Source organism: Mandrillus leucophaeus, unplaced genomic scaffold (genome assembly GCF_000951045.1).
Source record: "Mandrillus leucophaeus isolate KB7577 unplaced genomic scaffold, Mleu.le_1.0 Scaffold123, whole genome shotgun sequence".
NCBI classification, from domain to species: domain Eukaryota; kingdom Metazoa; phylum Chordata; class Mammalia; order Primates; family Cercopithecidae; genus Mandrillus; species Mandrillus leucophaeus.
The window spans coordinates 256,909-277,524 of record NW_012100654.1 but is presented as its reverse complement, the minus strand read 5'-3'; the positions used below and the strand labels follow the sequence as shown (position 1 = coordinate 277,524).

Below are 20,616 nucleotides of genomic sequence, written 5' to 3'. Positions count from 1 at the left end.
AGGTCTACAGGTATGGAAAGGGTGGGGAGGACCTCACATTAGCCCCTTGCCTTCACAGTCATCACTTTGGGTTATGCACTTTGCAGATACAGCCCTCATATTGTGCTAGATGCTCCCCAAGTGACTAAGAAAGTTACGGGGAGAGACAAGGCACGTAGTGACACAGTATTCATAGGCAATGAGAAGTAGCCAGTTGCTTGTGTGCATGCATGTGCCCACACACCACTTGCATGCACATGCACACACACATACATGCACATGTGCAATGCTCATACATATGTCTCTCAGAACTCAGAGTAAAAACTTTGTACTCCAAGGACTTGTTGGTTAAGGAGCCATATTAGGGAGACAGTTTCCTCCCAAAGTTAGGGGTACATTTCATATACTGTGACTGGCTCCACCCCCTTCAGGATACCTTGCCTCCTCCTTGGCACGGGTACAGACACTCAGCTCTTTCCAGAAACTCATACTTCCCCGAAAGACAGAAGATTTGCCACTTCTGAAGATCTGCATAAATATGTGAAATTTGAAAACCGTTTCTAAACAATATTTTGAACAACAGCAGCTTTGTTAGAATCATTCACACAGTGCCTTGCATGCTATATGTCTTTGATGAAGACCTACTGGGAAACAGTGTGGCAAGTGGGAAGAATGTGGGCTTTGCAACTATGTAGACCTATGGAAGTCCAGCCTTGCTGTCTGATAGCTATGCCATCTTGAGTTCAGGGCCCTTATCCAGCATCCACTCAATACTTAGTGGTACAATAATGATGAGTCCTTGGAGAATAAATATACAACCTCTCGAGAAGATTGTTGCAAATTATAGCACTGTATTCGGTGGCCTGTGTTTTGCTTTTGTTAGAATTACCAATAATGTTACTTAATAATTCATCATATGTGTGAAATAATGAATGCATCTTGGAAGTGTAAAATTCAGGTCAACATATATTTATGCATCATTTGCCTACCAAGTTTCATGCCAGGCGTGGGGACACCAACAGAAGTGACTCAGGGCTGCTGCTTTCATGAAGCCCCTATATTTTCAGGGGGATCAATAGCTATAGACCAATTAGTATAAGAATACTTAGAATAATTATAGGATATATTTAAGTGCTGTGGGAGTACGGATAGGTGATACAGTTCTGTTTGGATGGAGAGAGAAGAAAAAATAAGTCATTCAGGGATTTTGATTACAGCCACAGAAACCAACTCTGGCTATCATAAGCAGAAGGAATTAATTGGAGAGTTGTTGGGGGCTTGCCTGTGGGCGTGGAGCTGGAGGGCCAGGCCTGGGGAATGGGCCGGAAGCAGGGGAGCTCCTAGGTCATGAAGCCCTACCAGTTGCATCATTGTACTCTTGCTACTACTGCTGTTGCTGTGGTCTCTTGTCAAGCCAATCTCCATCAGTCCCTCCTTTCTGTGTCATTTATTCAGGGTTCAGTTTTGTGTGATGATGACTATCTGAGCCCAAGTGGGGGGCCTGTCCCTGGCTACTTCAGGACAGAGAGAGTATACATATCTGATCTCCACTTAGATATAGGACAGCTTCCTATTAGAAATTGGACAGAACCTCCCCAAGACTCCAACACGGGTTTTAATAGGGTGCTGAAGGAAGTGTTGACTGGGTCCTTGACGGTCGGCAACAGCAGAGCACTTGGGCAGGCAGGGTATGGAAAAAGAGACATTTCTGGCAAAGAACAGTAGGAGCCAGAAGCACAGGCCTTGGAAGCCCTGGTGTGTCTGGAGGAATGAGAGCTCCGCTGTTCCATGGGCAGTGTTTGTAGCTGGTTGAGACTAGGTCAAAGAAAAGTGTTTCTCCAGTTTCTAATATCCATTCTCCAGAGAAGTAGCCCAGGTGGGGGATCCTAGATAGATCCACAAACAGTTGGAACAGGTTTTTGACCAGCCTCTGAGACCCCTGAGGGACAGCTTATCTGATGGAGATGGCCCAGTTAGCCCCACCCTAGCTGCAGGCCAACAGTTCCCTGTTCTCCAGTGTTGTCCTCTTAGCCCGGGTGTAGGTGCCAACAGCAGAGGCAAGACAGTGCTCCCCCCAGAGCCCCAGTCCCTCCAGTAGGTATGGGGTGACTGCCTGCCTGCCTGACATCGTTACAGGCTGAGGGTGTGACCGTGGCCAGGCAGCTTGCTCTCTGATCAGGTAGGGGCCACTTCTCTGACTCCCTTAACCTCACGGTTCTCCAAAGAACCTCTGACTCATCAGCTTACAATCCCTGAGGTCTGAAGTGATGTCAGAGTGGGCCAGGGTGGACTGGGGATGCTCTGGGCATGGAAGACCACACACACCTGGCTGGCTCTGCTCAGTTCATGAATTTCCCGCCGGAGACTGGGCAGTTCATCACTCTTGTTCTCTGCAAGGAACTATAGGTCTGTTGCTGGTCATGTTTGAGCAGCTTCTCTGAACTCTTACTGTTTGGAGCTGCAGTGAGAATCAGCAGGCAGCAGAGCTGAATCACTGGCTCCTTTTCTTCCTCCCCATCTCTCTTTTCAGCCTGCAGATTTAGAAGCATGAGTAAGCTCTGCTTTACCCAACTCTTGCTTATTTCAAGCAGCATGCTGTTACCCTGTACGTAAAGACAGCCCCTGCCTCCCTCACAGGCAGGGATTCTATTCTCCAGCATTACTTTTTAAAAGGTGTTCTGCTAGAAAATCGCATATTATTTCTTCTGTAAAGGTTTCTCCTTGCCACCTTTCCGTAGCTACAGCTGTCACAACCACAGTTAATATTTTGTGTGCCTGTGCATGCGAGTGCATGGTGTGGGAAGGGAGATAATCAGGCTGTCCTCTTGGGCAGAAGCCTTCCAGTTCAGCTTTTATGAGCTGGATTTAAAAAATAAATAAATAGATCATATCGCTCTCTTGCTCAGAGCTCTCCAGTGGCTCCCCGTGCTCATAGAAGGCAGTGCACCACGTCACCAGGGCTGCAGGGCCCTGTGTCGTTAGGCCCCAGCCTGTTTTTCATGCTGCCTCTCACCACTCCCCCACTCCACTCCCAGATATTTGTTATGGTGTTTGGTATGTCCCTCGAATATGTCACATTTGTTCCCACTCAGAGGCCTTTGCATTGGTTTTTTCAGGTAGGAATGAACTTCCCCAAGATCTTCGTGGCCTTCTATCCTGTCATGCAGCTCTCAGTTCAAATGTCACCTCCTGAAAGGGACCTTCTCTGGTCACTCCCTGTGAATGAGTCCTCACCCCTGCCTCTCTGGACTGCCACTCTGTTCTTCACAGCTCTTCATCACCATCTGACATTACATTCACTCATTAATTTATGTTCATCTGTCCATCCCTTCCTGTGTGTCTCACTCATCGCAGGATCCCAGGCTCTAAGAACAGTCCTGGTTCCACAAGCATTCAGTACAATTTTGGTACTAAAGACAGTGCAAACAAGAGTGAAATAGCAGTGGGGACATTGACCGGGAGAGGCAAAGTGCCATAGCAGAGATTGTGTGGAGATACTGAGAGGAGAGAGGGCATCTGCAGGGATGTGGAGGTGCTGGCTGAGCTAGGTGTGCCTGGGTAGACCAGTTCTCAGCTGCTCTGCCTGGGTGAGGCTGGCTCTGCTCTGGAGGAACAAAATTCATGGCACAGGCCCAGGAAGACGGCGTGCTGAGGATGCCGACAGGTAAGGACTGTTGAAGGCCGGGAGCAAGTGCAGGGGAGGGGCCCACTGGCCTACTCTTCCTGAGGAGAAATGGACATCGCTTTGGGCTTTCACCGGCCCAAGCTCCCATATGGTTAATTGTTGGTGCTCTGTGCAAATCTAGGGTTCCTCCCAACCCTCCACTAAAGGGAATTGTGCACCAGAGTGGTTCTACATTTCATTTCCGACCTTATCATCCTTGTGCCCCAGAACTTTATTAGACATTGCAGAGATGATATCATGATTTCTTAAGATAGCCTTGCTTGGAAAATTATACCAGGTAGGATCTTATTACACCAGGAGATGAAGCCCATTACTTTAAAACTTTTCCTCTGCCATGTATTGATTGTGCAGCCCTGGGTGACTTCATAACTCTGTGTCTCATTTTCTTGCCTTTAAAATGGGTTTACACCTGTAATTCTAGCACTTTAAGAGGACAAGGCAGGAGGATTGCTTGAGCCCAGGAGTTCAAGACCAGCCTAGGCAACATAGTGAGACCCCATCTCACCAAAATTTAAAAAATTAGCCAGGCATGGTGTGCTTGTAGTCCAAGCTACTCAGGAGGCTGAAGTGGGAGGATGGCTTGTGCTCAGGAGGTCGAGGCTTCAGTGAGCCAAGATCATGCCATTGTACTTTAGCCTGGGTGACAGAGCAAGACCCTGTCTCATTCATTCATACATTCATTCATTCATACATAAATATATACATAGTGTTTAATAATACTTAACTATTTCACTAGGTTATTGTATAAGTTAATGGAGCACTTAAGGAATTATTTATTGACTGGTAGTAAATGGTCACTGTTGCTTTTATAAACTCGTGCCTGATTGTCACTGATTCTTATTTTGTTATGACCAAGATTATACTTTTGCCTTGACCAATATCTAGGCGTTGCTAAGAGGAAGGAAGGCTGCAGAGAATGTGGTACTTATTGGATAAAATGTGTCAGACATACACAGAGTTAACTGTCTCTGAGCATTTCCACCATCTCCTTCCCTGCTGTCTTGTTCTTTTCCTACTTGGGTAACATGAAGGAGAGCAGGTTCTGGTTGCCCGGGAGGCCATCTGTCCTGTGATCCCTCACACCTGAAGCCTCTGTTCCCTCATCCTCCCAGCCATGGGCACCATGTCCACAGTGCAGATGGGGCGGGGGAGCAGTCTCAACACTGCAGCCTGCAAGTGGAGATTTGGAAGGAAACAGCATGAGCAGACACAAGCCTTCAGAACGAGACCAATTTTCATGCGGCTTCCCTGGTAATAAAAGGAAATGGGGGCTGCAGAGAGCCTACGGTATTTCAGCAGATGGTCTTGTAATAGAATGTTTTTTCAAAGTTTCCTTGTGAGGCATCAGTGACTCTTGGAAAATGTGTATCATGTAATGAGGAACAAAGACGTGGCTTTGAGCATCCCTCTTCATAGCATGTTTCTGAGTTGCCTGTCCCTCCTGGCACAGGTAGGTGATTTTGGAAAGTGAGGAAGATGACCCTAGAGAAGCAGCCTCTCCTGATTTTTCTGTGCCTTTGACAGAGCTAGGACTTGGTCCTAAGGTCAACAATGCCTGTTCAGCTCTGCCCCTCCTCACTCTTCCAGGCTTGGGCCTCAGCAGGACCCATTTGATGTCAATGAAGGAAGGTCTGCATTTCTGCAATCCCTTAATCAGCTGCACCTCCCTGCTGAATTGTGCCAGCCTCGTGGAATGGTGTGCATCTGTCCAAGCTGGCTTATGGAAGGAAGGGAGGGATGGATTCTTGGTGATAGTTTCTTCTTCAGACTCAGCAGACAAGCCCAAGCATTGCCAGGACACCTACAGCAGGGCAGAATCACAGCAAACCCTTATGGCAGCCCTATGAGGAAACTGAGGCACAGAGAAATTGCAAATAATTGTTAGAGCCAGAATTTGAACCCAAGCCTCTTAACCATCACAGTGTACTGTATTGTCTTAATGATTAGCATCTCCTTTTCACAAAATCACCTCCTCAGCTTCATTTTATTCCTTTTTTTTTTTTTTTTTTAAGACAGTCTTGCTCTATTGCTCACCCAGCATGCAGTGACATTATCATAGCTCACGGTGGCTTCCATCTCCTGGGCTCAAGTGATCCTCCTGCCTCAGCCTCCTTAGTAGCTGGGGCTACAGGCATGCAGCACTATGCCCAGCTAATTTTTATTTTTAATAGTAGAAATGAGGTGTCACTATATTGCCTGAGCTGGTCTTGAACTCCTGAGCTCAAGTGATCCTCCTGCCTTGGCCTCCGAAAATGTTGGGATTATAGATGTGAGCCACCATGCCTGGCCATTTTATTCTTGTAGGGAATATTTACTCCGTGTCACTGGGGATTAAGCAGTAACACAATTCAGCCTCCAGGAACTTGTGGTTTAGGAAGAGTGCAAACAGTTAAACAGAACAGTGAACATATAATTTGTTCTTTGGACATCTCTCTGTATAAACACAAGGACATACCTATGCCAAGTTAGCATCTGGCAATAATTTGGAAATTTATATGACCATATAGCCACATGCTAAATACTGTATTAGCTGTGTATAGAAGACATACAAGTATAAGTTGCACTAATTTCATTTATCATTACAACATAGGTAGACATAGTTCTCATTTTCAGCCGGAACCTGGAGGGATCATTGTGCTTTCCTCCCTCCTTTCCCCGCTGCATCTAATTGGTCAGACTTCTCCTGTTGAACCCCCTCACCCTACAATCCAACCTCAGTGCAGACCTTGTCGTGCTCCCCAACCTGGATTACTGCATCAGCTCTCTCACTGGTGTCCCCACCTCAGGCCTTTTTTTCTTAATATTTTGATAACTGTACTTCAATATAATTTGTTTCCTTGGTAATCTTATGTATTTTTAACATCTTTATTGAGATATTCATAAACCATGAAATCACCCATTTAAAGCACACATTTCCATGGTTTTTAGTGTATTCACTGAGTTGTGCAGCCATTACCACAATTTAAGTTTAGGACATTTTCATCACCTGGATAGAAACCCTGCTTCTGTTAATAGCCACTTCCCATCACCCCTGCCCCGGCCCCCAGGTCTTGGCAAGCACTGATCTGTTTTCTATCTCTATGTGTTTGCCTAATCTGGACGGTTCATATCAATAGAATCATATACTATGCGGCCTTTCATGTCTGGCTTCTTTCACTTAGCGTAACGTTTTCAAGGTTAATTTATGTTGTAGCATGTATTAGTACTTCATTGTTTTTTCTGACTGAATGATATTCCATTGTATAGATACACCACATTTTAAAATTCATCTATTAGTTGATGGACATTTAGCGGCTAAGTGTAGGGGAAAATGGGAGCTGCCTGCTATTGGGCACCGAGTTTCTTTTTGGGGTGACAGAAATGTTCTAAAATGAGATAGTTGTGATGATTGCACAACCTCATGAATGTACTAAAACCCACTGAATTATAGATTTTAAAAGGGTTTTATGATATGTGAATTATATTTCAATAAAAACTCTAAAAACACGTTTTAGAAAGAACTCTGTGACAGTTATTAATACCATAGATGAACATATTAAGAGGGAGAGAAGACAGGTGTAATGAAGGAAGATAAAACACTGATACTGACGTATAACATCCCAGAGCACCTCAGGATCAATTCCAAGTGTGGATATTAGCCCAGATCATCTCAAAGTTATATTTGTCTTTGAGATATGCCTTTCTATATTAAAAATCTGTTATCTAATATGGTCATGGATAGGTATATTTTCTTTTCTGATTAAATATTTAATAATAACACTTTTATTATGAAAATAATTTCTTGGCTACCATTTATTTTGAAGAAAATTATAGTGTACGTGTACCAGATATTTGTTTAGTACTTTATGTGTATGATCTTATTTAACTTCACTGCAACCTTATGAAATAGAGATTGTATTAATTTCTCCGTTGTATGGGTTAGGAAATTGCGGCATAGAGAAGTTCTGACTTGACCACGGTCACTCAAGTAAGAAGTGACAGATCTAGTATTCAAATCTAACTATTTCTGAGTGTAAAGCCTGTTCCCTTAAGCCCTTACTCTTTATTATCTTTTAAAATTAGAGTGCATTATCATTAAAGTAAGGGTTGTGAGGAACATAATTTAGACCCATCATGGATCTTGCAGGGTTTTCATGATCTCACTATAACCATCATTTATCTTTCCATAGGCATCATCTAGTGCCTTAGTACTCAAATTAACATTACCTAGGTTGGACGTGGTTGCTTATGCCTGTAATCCCAGCACTTTGGGAGGTCAAGGTGGGAGGATCGCTTAAGCCCAGGAGTTTGAGATCAGCCCAGCAACATAGGGAGACCCCGTCTTTCCAAAAAAAATTTTTTTTTTTTAAATTAATTGGGCATCATGGCGTGTGCCTGTGATCCCAGCTAGTAGGAGGCTGATGTGGGAAGATCGCTTGAGCCCAGGAAGTTGAGGCTGCAGTGAGCTGTGATCATGCCACTAAAATTCGGCCTGGGTGAAGGAGCAGGACTTTGTCTCAAAGCAAAACAAAACCATTACTTGGGAATGTTGGAAATGTTTAATCTAGTCCAGGCATAATGGCTCACACTTGTAATCCCAACACTTTGGGAGGCCTAGGTGGGAGGATCGCTTGAGCCCAGGAGTTCAAGACCAACCCGTGCAACAAAATACAATCCCATCTCTACCAAAAATAAAATAAAAAATTAACCAGGCATGGCAGCATGCGCCTGTAGTACCAGCTACTTCGGAGGCTGAGGTGGAAGGACCACTTGAGCCCAGGAGATCAAGGCTGCAGTCAACCAAGATCATGTCACTGGTCATTTCTTGGAGGACAGAGTGAGACTCTGTCTTAAAAAAAAAAAAAAAAAAAAAAAAAAAGAACTGTTTAACCCTGGGCCCATCCCAGACCCAAAGAATCTTGGGCCCAATTTTCATGAGTCTAGACTAATCTAGAAGCTAGAATCTGCCTTTTATCAAAATCCTGGGTGATTCAAATGCACTTTACACATTTGAGAAGCATGGTTATAATACATGTTCTTAGATTAGTTCTAAGTTTGGTGATCCACCAATGATTTTTGCATTGTCAAAGCACACAGCTTACGATGAAATGACGTGGTCCCCAAATGTGAGGTTGCTGACCTGGGAGTCAGGAATCTGTCTTCATAGTCCTGCTCCTGTGTGATGCAGCAAGCCACTTAATCTGAATCCTATTTTATTCATATATGAAATGAATAATTTGCTTAAATCTCAATTTTGCGTTTAAGTACATTTACCTCATAGACACCACATCAACTGTATCATACATTTTTTTAAATGTAGAACTTTTATTCTTGTAATTTTGAAATTTCTATCATTATTTTATCTTAGCCCACAAATTATTTGAGAAGACATATCACCACAACTCATTTTAACTGTCCTTTTCATTTCAGTGAATTTTTTTTTTTTTTTTTTTTGGTGGATGTGACCTGCAAGAGTGGGATGTTTTTAAAATATTCCATTCATCTGTAAAAGAATGTAGATATTTAATTTGGGGAGTAGAGATTCTAGAAATACATCTGTTAGATCAACCTTGTTACTTTTATTAATCAGATACTCTAAATCTTTTTAAACTTTTTCTCTGCTGTCTTAGGGGAAGAGCCTTCAATATTACACCAATAAGCATGATATTTATGTAGATTTTTTTGGTACATGTCCTTCATCAAGTTGAGGAAACTTTCTTCTATGACTAGTTTTCTAGAAGTTTTCTCCATGAATGGATGTCATATTTTGTCAAATGCTCTTCTTACATCTATTGAAAATGATCGTATGATTGTCTTCTTATTCTTTGTTAGTGTGGTGAAGTACGTTGTTTTGCCAGCATCCTGCTGGCATAAACCCTAGTTGGTTATGGGTATTATCTTTTTTTACACATTGATGGAACTGATTTGCCAGTTTTTTTATTAAGGATTTTTACATCTCTTTTCTTGAGGAATACTGGTTTGGTATCATTATAGTAGCCTTATAAAATGAGTTGGGAAGTGTTTCCTCCTCTATTTGCTGGAAGAATTTGCTTAGAAGTTGTATGATTTCTTCCTTAAATATTTGTTAAAATTGGTGAAGCCATCTGGACTGGGAAATTCTTTGGGGTAAGGCTTGTGTTTTGTTTTGCAAATCAAGGAAAAGTATGTATTTTTAGATGATCAGATATGTAATTTTTATATTTGCATTACTGCATTCATCACATTGTGTATACTGTTGAGTTGGTTAGTTTAGCTTATTGGATTATGGTTTATATTTCTGAACACATCTGGGAATTTTTCATCTATTCTTGAAATACTCAAATATTTTTCCACTACCACTGTCTCCTCCCAAGAGTTCAATTACATGTATGTTAGAACACTTGATATTGAAATTGTCCCACAGGTTCCTAAGGTAGTATTCACTTTTTCAGCCTTTCATTTTAGCTCTTGAAATTCCATTTGGCACTTTTCAGTAGCTTCCATTTATATCATTATGTTTACATTTTCTTTAAATCCTTCAACATGCTTACAATAGCAGTTTTAAAGTCCTCATCTGCTAATTGCATTATCTGTCATTTCCAAGTCTATTTTCAGTAGTCTATTACTACTGTTTCTTTTGGTTAGAACTCGTGGGTTATTTAGTAATATGCTTATTTTCTAAACATTTGAGGATTTTCTGGGTGTCTTACAACAGTAAGGATTTTCTGGGTGTCTTACAATTTCTAATTTAATACTTTTTTTAAATCATAGAACATACTTTGTATGATTTCATCCTTTTAAACTTAATAGCTCAAGATGTCCATTTCAGTGACTGTTCCATGTGTATTTAAGAAGCATGTGTTTCCTCCTGTTGTTAGATGTAGTGTTGTATACATGTCATTTGGGTCATGTTGGATGATAATACTGTTCAAATCTTCCATATCCTTGTTGATTTTTTTGTCTGCTTGTTCTATCAATATTTTAAGAGCAGGAGATCAAAGTATTTGTGATTATGGATTTATTTATGTTCCTCTTTATTCTCTCAGATTTGCTTTATGTATTTAGGAGTTTTATTAAAAGTACCTATACATTTAGAATTGTTATTCTTGAATAATTGTCCCTTTTATGATTATGAACTGCCTCTCTTTATATCTGGTCTTATTTTTTATCTTGAATTCTTCTTTAATTAATATTAATATAGCTACACCAGCTTTTTTTACTTAGCATTTGCACAATATATATTTTTCTTTTTTTTCCCAAATTTTTGTGTCTTTGTGTTTAAAAGCTATTTCTTATTAATAACACATAGTTAGGACTTTGCCTTCTCATTGGGGAGTGTGATAGGAAGAATAATGACCCCCCAAAGATGTCCACCTTCTAGTACCTAGAGCCTGTGCATGTTTTCTCTCACATGGCAAAAGGAACTTTGCAGGTGTGATTAAGTTAAGGATATGTGATGGGGAGATTATCCTTCGTTATCCAGGTGGGTTCAGTGTAATCTCAAGGTCCTTATGAGGGAAGGGGGAAGGCAGGAGAGACAGAAAAGAAGATATGATAAGAGTAGCAGAAGTCAGGGTGATGTGAGGCCATGAGCCAAGGAATGGGGGTGGCCTCTAGATAGAACTGGAAAAGGTAAGGAAATAGAGTCTTCTCTAGAACCCCTGGAAAGGTACAGCCCTGCCACCAGCATGATTGTAGTCAAGTAAGACCTGTTTGAGACTTCTGACCTTTAGAATGGTAAGAGAAGACACTTATATTGCTTTAAGCCACTAAGTTTCTGGTAATTTCATACCATAGCAATAGGAACTAATACAAGGGCTAAGTTGATTTATATTTGATGTGATTTCTGATGCGACTATTTAAATCAGCCATCTTGAAGTTTGATTTCTGTTTGTTCCATCTGTTCTTTGTTTCTCTTTGCTTCTTTCTTGCAGGTTTGTTTTTGGTGGGGAAGAGTGGGGATGAGTCAATATATTTAGAATTCCATGATCTCCTCTATTGACTATTTGTGCTTTTGGGGTTACTTTTTTAGGGTTGCTGTAGAAATTATTTTTCAAAAACATAATCTATGTTCAAAGATATCCCATTACTTAAGGAATTATTTAAGAATTTTATAAAAGCATCCTGCTTGGAATTTTTCTGAGCTTCTCAGATTTGTTGTCTCAGACTTAGTTGTCTTCAATCAACCCCAGAGAATTCTTGGCCATATATTTTAATTCTTTTACCCCACTTTTCTCTTCTACTGGGACTCCAATTAAATGTATGCTTTGGATATTTGATATTATTCTCTTGATCTTGGGGGCCCTGTTCCATTTTATTTTTCATTCTTTTGTCTCCTTATGTTTTAATTTAGATAATTTGTAATGCCTTGTTTTCAAGTTCACTGATTCTTTGCTCCATCCAATATGCTAATAAATCCATGAATTCATGCCATATCATGCTAGAAATGGATTTCTAGCATTTCCATTTGGTTCTGTTTTATAGTTTCCAGTGGTGTCAGTGAAACTGGTAGAATAAGGGCCTCTAAAAGTCCTCTTTCGTAGAAGCAATGAAAATACTGGCAAAAGTAGTCAGAATCTATTTTTTCAGAACTCTGAAAATTGACCAAAGGCTTACATCAATCCAGGAACATTTGTTCAAGAAAAAAATGAATGAGTAAGAAAAGTGAGCTTTGTGGCATTTTAATTTATCATGTCCCATCCCTGTTTCCCCTGCAGCTCCACAGTAGCCTTGAAAACCGGTAGCCCACAGGCACAGTGCAGACCTGCAGCCTGCCAGCCACCAGAAGGGGCAGAAAAGGGTTGGACCTCCTTCAAAGCCCCATTCCCAGAGAAATGTCATTATTTTTCCTGTCTGGTGATTCCCTGAAAGAGACCCCGCTTATAAGGCCGTCTTTATACAACCTGACTCAGAGGTTGCCCAATGCCAACAGCCTTTTCCCAGTGGACATTTGTCAGAAACAAGCACAGGCAATTGTTGAATAGTATAGCTGCCTGGGGAGGTAGATAACAATTTGGGCAAACAATAGGGTAACCTGAAAGCTTAAAAAGAAAAGCTATGGAATGAGGTGGCCATAGAAGGCTTTGAAAAGCTCATATGCTATTCCTGGGATTTTAAAAGACCAAGACTATGTATGTGGCTTAGCACAAGATTTCAAAGGGATCCACACCTAAGAACTTCACAATCAAGCTGTCAAAAGGCAAAGTCAAAGAGAAGATTTTGGAAGTAGCAAGAGAGAAGTGACTCATCATCTACAAGGAATCCTCAGTAATATGAAAGACTGATTTCTCATCATGAACAATGGAGGCAAGATAGTTGTATCACTCTGTGGAAATTCTCTATATCTTCACACATGATATTTACCTTTTTCCACTAGGTTATTTAACATATTAATCATAGTTATTTAAAGTCCCTTTGTCTTAATTCCAGTCGGGGCCATTAATGTGTCTGGTTCCAGTATTTTATCTCTATATGGAGGGTCATTATTTTTGCATGCACTTTGTGTGTGTGTGTGTGTATATTTTTAAAGTTTTTATTTAATGCTCAACATTTTGTGTAAACAAATAGACATTACACTATATATTTATGTCCAGTGGAGGATTTCTTCTTTTCTGTAAGACCATTAGTATGGGGGCTTGGGTTTCTTGTAAGTAGCAAGTCGTTAGGTTTTGTTTCCTTTCTTTTATCCAAATTGATAATCAGTTTTCTTTTAAGGGTGAGATTAATGAGTTCATATCTTATGTTAGTTAACAATTACTAAGTAACAAATTACAAAATGTAGTGACTTAAACATTTATTATCTTGTGGTTTCTATGGGTCAGGCATCTGGGCCTGGCTTAGCTGGGTGCCTCTGCCCTAAGGTCTTGTAGTCAAGGTATCTGCCAGGGCTGCTGTCTCATTTGAAGGCTCCACTGGGGGAGGGTCTGCTTCCAAGCTCACTCACATGACTGTGGGCAGGAGTCAGTTCCTTGAGGGCTGATGGACTGAGGGCCTCTGGTCCTCACTGGCTGTTGGTCAGTGGCCACCCTCAGTGTCTTACTATGTAATTTTGGCCTTCTGAGACCTGTCTTCCCAGTGGTAGTGGAGGCACCTCATAAAATGGAAGCTTGCCTCATCAGTGTGGACAAGGAAAAGAGTGAGCAAGACAGAAATCACTGTCTTTTAAAACTAAATCTTGGAAGTGACATCCCATCACTTTGCCATATTCTATTTATTAGTAATGAGTCTCAAGTTCCAGCCCACACTCAAGAGGAGGAGATCCCACAGGGGCATGAGGCCTAGGAGGTGGAGATCATCAGGGGCCATCCTAGAGGTCCCCTTCATGTGCTTTTTGTGGTAACCAATTTACTTACACTTATTTCTATAGTTTTATTTGGTCTTTTCTGTTTACCATCCACTCCCTCTCTCTCCCTTCCCCTTTTCCCACTCTCCCTCACTCACCCCTGCCAGTGTCTTTCTCCCTCCCCTCGCCTACCTCCCGTCCTCTCACCTGCCTTCTACTCTGGCTTCCATCCTCCTTCCCCTCTCTTACCCGCTTCTCCTCTCCAGTCTTTCCCTTCTCATCTTCTGAAACAGCTGTTAGACACATTCTGGACCATCAGTCTGTCTTCCACAGTTTTTAGCCTTTATCAGACTTTTTATCTTTGGGTTTTTTTTTGTTGTTGTTGTTTTTTTTTTTTTTTTTTTTTTTGAGACAGAGTCTTACTCTGCTGTCCAGGCTGGAGTGCAGTGGTGTGATCCATAACTCACTGCAGCCTCAAACTCCAGGGAACAAAAGATTCTCCTGCCTCAGCCTCTCAAGTAGTGGGCATGTGTCACCATAGCCAACTTTTTATTTTTATTTTTTGTGGAAATGGAGTCTCGCTTTGTTGCCCATTCTGATCTCCAGCTCCTGGACTCAAGCAATCCTCCCGACTTTTTATCTTTGTCTTCCATTGGTACATTCTTGCTCAAATCTCCATACTTCATTTCAGTTTGATAATTTTTCCCTTGCTGTCCTCAGCTTAGAGTTTGTCTTATCCATTTAATTTTTTATTTAGTAGATTTTAAATGTATAATCTTTACCTATTTAGTGGTTAGCCTGTTTCAGGTTCATAATTTCTTTTTTGTAAATCAGAAGTTACTTCGTTTTATCATTTTGAGCAACTTAAATATGCATATTTAAAATTATTTATCAATTGGAGGTTGTAATGCTGGCTGGATATCCGATGATGTTAAGGAATTCATGTTAAATTGTTTTTGATATGCAATACTACTATGGTTGTGTTTTAGAAATTAAAAGTCCTTATTTTTTAGAGCAACGTATTGAAGCTATGTAGATGAAGAGATCTGTAAGAAACTTGGGTGGAGAAGGTGGAGGGTAGAGATGAAAGAAAATCTCTTTAGTTTCTAATTGTTGAAGCTTGCTGATGGCTATCTGGGGTTTTATTATATTCTTCTTTCTTGTGTTTAAATTTTTGCATAATAAAAAGTTTTTTGAAATCCTTTATCATATTATCCTATAAAATTAATGTCATCTGGAGTAAATTCATATTTCAGTTACTGCTTTTATTGGTAGCCTTTTCAGAAATTCTATTTCTTCACATATTTGAGATTCAGTTTGTAGGTTCATTTGGAGTGGAAAGTTCAATATTTCTATTGTCACCTACACCTGCACCCCAGTGCGGGACCAGGTCTGATTTTGGCCTTCTGAGGCCTGTCTCCACAGTGGTCCTAGTGATATTGCAGAGCCAGGAACTGAGTAACTAGGTTCATTTGTCATCCAGGAGTGGGATATGTAGCTCCTGGGCTTTCTAGGTTTAAGCAAACTGAAAACCCTGTCCCTCAGTGGAGGTCTTCAGAAGTTTTTTATATCAGCTTCTTATTTTAGGGAGATCCCTAGGCTGCAGGTCGCCAGCCTGGCTTCAGGGCCCCACTTGTGCAGAATGTGGTTTATTCTGACCCTGCATGATAAAGAGGGTTCCTGACTGCCTCTGCCTGCTCCAGACTTGGAGCCAGCAGGCCTGTGGCTTCAGCCCCACCCACTGCTTTGCATTTCTGTTTGGTATTGGACACTTTAATCTTGTTTTTGAACCTGTCTGTGTCTTTTTGGTCACCTGTTCTATAATTTATCTGCCAATGCTATGTGTTCGGAGTAGGGTAGAGGCATCAAAGTGTGAACTCACTATGTTGTCTTGACTGGAGGAGGTCCTTGACCAAATCATGCAGATTCCCTCAATTCTCTATGCAAAGACTGTCATCTGCTGAGTACACGTTCATAATGGTGATATTTTACCTTTATATTAGAGACAACATTCTTAATTCCAAAATTTTTCCCTGAACACTGTCTCGGAAATCTCCTTAGGGAAAATAGCAACCCGCTAACCCTACAAGTGAGTCTGTCTTATGGTCTCCCCAGCACATCTCTCTGAAATTACTTATCTGCACACACATTTGCATCTCCCACTGGGATCTAAGCTTCATGATAGCAGAGATTCTCTCTCTGGCTTCCCTGTTGTGCCCTCAGCCCTTTTACAATTCTGTCTGTCACACAGAGGTGTCCTTCATGGTGTTCTGGTAAGTGACACACTCGGTTACTGAAGCCACAGTTGTGCTGCATGCTGCGTGGCCTCTCATGAGTGCTAGGAAGCCTCTATGAGACTGCGGGGCAACTGTGTGGAGTGGCGGGTGCTGCCCAATGTGCTCTTCCATACGTCACAGCCAGGTCATTGAGTGTCTGCTCTGGGCCAGGCACTGACACTCAGGCATTTGTGTCATACTCAGTTTCTACAGCCATTTGTCGTGACACCTCTTGTCCATTGTCAGTCATTGGGATTGCATTCTAAATCTCAGATGAGCAGAGCCGGTGGGCGGTGCTTTGTAGCAGATGAATTAGAGGCGGTGAGCTTGCCACCCTAGTGGCTTACTTGTGACGAAGCCAAGGTGTTGGGGATATGGTGCACATCGCGGAGTTTTCATTCAAGTGGGAGGCACAGCCTCATCCCTCTCCAAACAGTTCATTTCATTCTTAACTGCTGAATTGTGCTGCATTGGACATGAATAGAAAAGTAGGCCTTGATGTCCTCAACGTTTCTTCCTGTTTGTGTGAACAGTCTCTAGCCTAAGGAGGTGCTGATGGCTAGGCATCTTCGCCCAACACTTTAGTCCTGTGTCCCATTCCTTGCATAGACATCCTGCTGGCACAGGCTCTGAAAGCTTCAGGATGAGCATTCTGGTAGCCTCGGCCCAGAGGAGGCATCACAGTGTCAGTGGGATGGTGGTGGACATGTGGATTCACCTCCTTGTCTCTGCTGCTTCACTTAACTGTAGAGAATGGCAGCTGAAGAGCCTTATGATGGTTTTGCCTTCAGATGTCATCTTCCTGCTTGGCTGGGACTGCTGGTCAAAAAATGGCAGGTCCAGAGCCCTCAGAGACTTTCCTTTACTGGCTGCTTAATTGCATCAGACGAGCTTCTCCTCTGACTGCACCAGGGATTGGTAACAGTTAAGTGCTGGACTGCTGAGAGGCCCAGTGCAGATTAGCCGTGCTTGCATTCCTAGGACACAGCTTCAGCAGCACACTTTGAAAAGCCCTGTGAGAAATTCCTGGCATTTAGTCCCACTGTTTGTATTTAGCTTTTCTGAAGTGTTGGCATTCCAGAGGCATTCCAGAAGCCTTCCTGGCATTTTTAGATCCTCTGCAGCTGCCTGGGGATCCAGGTTATTACTTCTTCTCCCTTATACAGGTACGGGGAAAACAGACAAGACAGCATCTTGCTCAGGCTTCCTAGAGGCCACTCAGTAATAGAGCTGGTGTTAGAACTTAACTCTCAGGGAGGGGTTCAGCCAGCCACCCAAGCCCACTGGCCTGGTGTGGCCCTTTCACCTAGTCTTTCTCCTGGTACTTTGCACTCAGGAGCACTGGTGAGTGGTCAGCTCTTATTACAAACTATCTTGCTGGTTGTTCTGCAAGGTTCTATGTCAGTAGGAGTAGCACTGCCAGGGAGATGGGCTTTCAAAAACTTGGGTTCATGTCTTACCCCATATTTTTGAGTGATTCAAACCCATGTGCTGATACCATAGTGTGGCTTAAAAGGAAAAAGCTCAGGACTTGGAAGTCATATGAACTTAGGTTCACAGTCTACCACTGGCTAGCTTGTGCTCTTGGGGGTAGTGAGAATTAATTAAGTGCCATCAGGAGCTTAGCGGAGAACCTGAGCACACACAGCCCTAGCACAGGGGTAGACAGCAAGCAGATGGTGTTATTCCTCCATACAGTCACAAAAGGCAGTCTTGAGCTCCCAGGCCCCTGTGACTGTCTCCATCCTGACACTCAGTGTGGAGTTGTTCCACATTTGACCCGTGGAGGGTAGAAGCGGGCCCTGGGGCCTGGTCCTGGGAAGCCCCTGGAGACTTCGGGACGTGAGTATCCCAGTGATGGGACTTATATCCCTGCCCTGCCATGTGCTGGTGACCCTTTATGGAGGCCTGTTGAGACCCTGCCCACTTCTGTTGGGGTTTCCTTTAACCTTCTGTACAGCTATGCGTCCCTTCCAGCTTTACACATCATACCTGAGGAAGCTGGAGGTCAGGAACTTGTTCAAGGTCGCCTAGCTAGTTAAGGGTGGGCTGAGTTCAACCTGAGGTCTGCCAGCCTCAGGTTGCTTGCCCTGGTAAGCTGAGCCCTCAGCCTAACTGGACCTGGAGGGAGGGCCCTTGGCCCTGTGCTCCAACAGGGACTCAGCCATCCCCATCAGGCGGGTGAGGGAGCAGCACCCCTCCAGCTGACTCTGTGCCTGTCTTCCTGCAGGCATGGATCCCTGCTCCTTCCAGCTCAGAGCATGAGGCTCTATTTGTGTGAACAGTCTCTAGCCTAAGGAGGTGCTGATGGCTAGGCATCTTCGCCCAACACTTTAGTCCTGTGTCCCATTCCTCACATAGACATCCTGCTGGCACAGGCCCTGAAAGCCTCAGGATGAGCATTCTGGTAGCCTCGGCCCAGAGGAGGTGCTGGTTCCAAGCATAAGGACACCAAGGCCAACACATAGCTGTGTGGCTCACGGCCGCACACCCAGTGGCCAGACACACCTACATTGACCAAGGTTCAGACCCCAGCTACTCTCTGAATGGCTGTGAGCTTTCGGACAGCTACTTAGGCTCCCTGTTGTCATCTGGCTTCTCATCTGTAGTGGGGGATCATGATGATCCCACCTGCCCTTTAGAAGTATGGTAAGGATCAAAGGAAACAACTGTGGGAGCACTGTGAACAGGACTCCCATAATCAATAAATGTTATTGTTTGTCTGTGAAGCAGCTATAGTAATTACCCACCTTGAAGGATTGTTGTGAAAATTAAGCACAATATATGTGAATGATCTGGCGTTTCATAAGGTTTTCAGTTCATTATTGCTACTGTTCTCATTGTGAATGTGAGCAGAAATGTCCGTCGCCTTCTCCCTGCAGCACCATTCCAGCACCATCACTGCTGGCTAACGTGGGCTTTGTTCTCTTCCAAGCAGGCCAGGGAGCTGGAGAGCAGAGAGGCAGAGCTAAGACGCCGTGACACCTTCTACAAGGAGCAGCTGGGGCGTATTGAGAGGAAGGTAAGACTCCTGCTTGGCTGTATTCCTCGGGGCCAGGTCCTAAAGGCATCTGACCAGAACACATCACCATCATAGGGGGAGAGAGGAGTCCGCAGGCCCAGTGCCCATTCGCCCAAATGTCAGTCACTCCTTGGACATGCCCTCCTGCGTTCTGCAGCAGGCACCCAAATAGAGCCTTTCAACAAGTTGCATTCATGGAGATAATTGGTTTTTAATTGTCTCCCCACTGCCCCACCTTTTTTTTGTTGAATATGGCTGGCTCTAGAGTAGTTCGATTTTAGAAAAAAATTCACTTTCACCACAGGGCGGTGCTGAGTCCCAGTATACCTTTTCCACTTTAGTTAAGCTGCATTTGGTAAAAATAATAATAACGTGATGTCTTGCTATACAAATACATTAAAGTTGTATTATTGATTTTCTCCTGGGAGTCGGGAAGATCAAAGTGCACTACGGCTGCACACTCGCTGCTTTTCTAAAGATAAGTCTTTGAAATGAATGAGATTTAAAAACATCATCATGCCTTTTAAAAAAAAAAAAAAAACCCTACCACGACTCTTGAAAATTCATTTGGTAACTTGCTTATTTTTTGGTTTAATTTGTGGATCATGACAGATTTTTCAAAGAAATGGCTTAAAACGTGGGAGGGGATGGTTGGGAGGTTAAAAAAAAAATTGTTCCCCCTCATGCCTGAGACAGCATACCAAGCAACCTGAGCCATCAGCTTATTGCAGGCAAATCTTCGCAAATCATTTGTCACGGTTTGGAGCTTTGAAATTGTCAGTTTGCTTGAGGGGCCTGATTTCCACAGGGGTTTTCTCCTGTGCCATGCCACAGTGGAGCCTGGCAGAAACGTGGGTTTCTGAATTTCCAGGCCATGGGGAAAAGAGGGAGGTTCTTCCATGCCCCATCAACACCTGCTTGTCCACCTTTGCCGGTGTTTAGGGGCTGGCCGGAGTTGACATGCCGTGAACACAGAGTGCTGATGGTGATATCCCACAGTCTGAGGAACGGCAGTGCACCTCTGAGCCACTTTCCGAGTGGCCCTTAACAAGCAAATCTTTCACAGAGCAGCCTCATGCACAGGTTTGACTGTAGCTTATAATGACAAGGATTGTGATTTGAGATCCCAGAAAAGGGTAAAAAAAAATTCCACCAGCCATAGCTCTCATTATCACAGTTTCCCATATGTTCATAGGCACAGGGTTTTTTTTTTGTTTGTGTTTTTGTTTTTTTATTTGTGCAATTCTTTGGTCTCCTTTGTGCTCCTCATGTTTCCCTCCCTGGGCTTGGCTGCTAGAGGCACGTGTACATGTCTGTTTCGGGTGGAAGGGAAAGAGCCTCGCAGCATTTTTGCCTCTCTAAAATACGTTTTCCTCTTGTCATTCTCCTCTCTCATCTCTACCCTAGTTCTCTT

General features: G+C 42.9%; 1 protein-coding gene across 3 annotated transcripts in view; it reads left to right on the top strand.

The window, feature by feature from the left end:
- CHCHD6 (coiled-coil-helix-coiled-coil-helix domain containing 6) overlaps positions 1–20,616 on the top strand; it is a 245,131-nt gene that overhangs the window by 121,821 nt on the left and 102,694 nt on the right. For 2 of the 3 annotated variants that reach the window (XM_011971503.1, XM_011971504.1), the window contains exon 5: positions 19,119–19,202. In XM_011971503.1, the coding sequence (XP_011826893.1) occupies positions 19,119–19,202 (84 nt within the window). Of the gene's footprint in view, positions 1–19,115; positions 19,203–20,616 lie in introns of all 3 variants that reach the window. The other variant, XM_011971502.1, reaches the window with a different exon arrangement.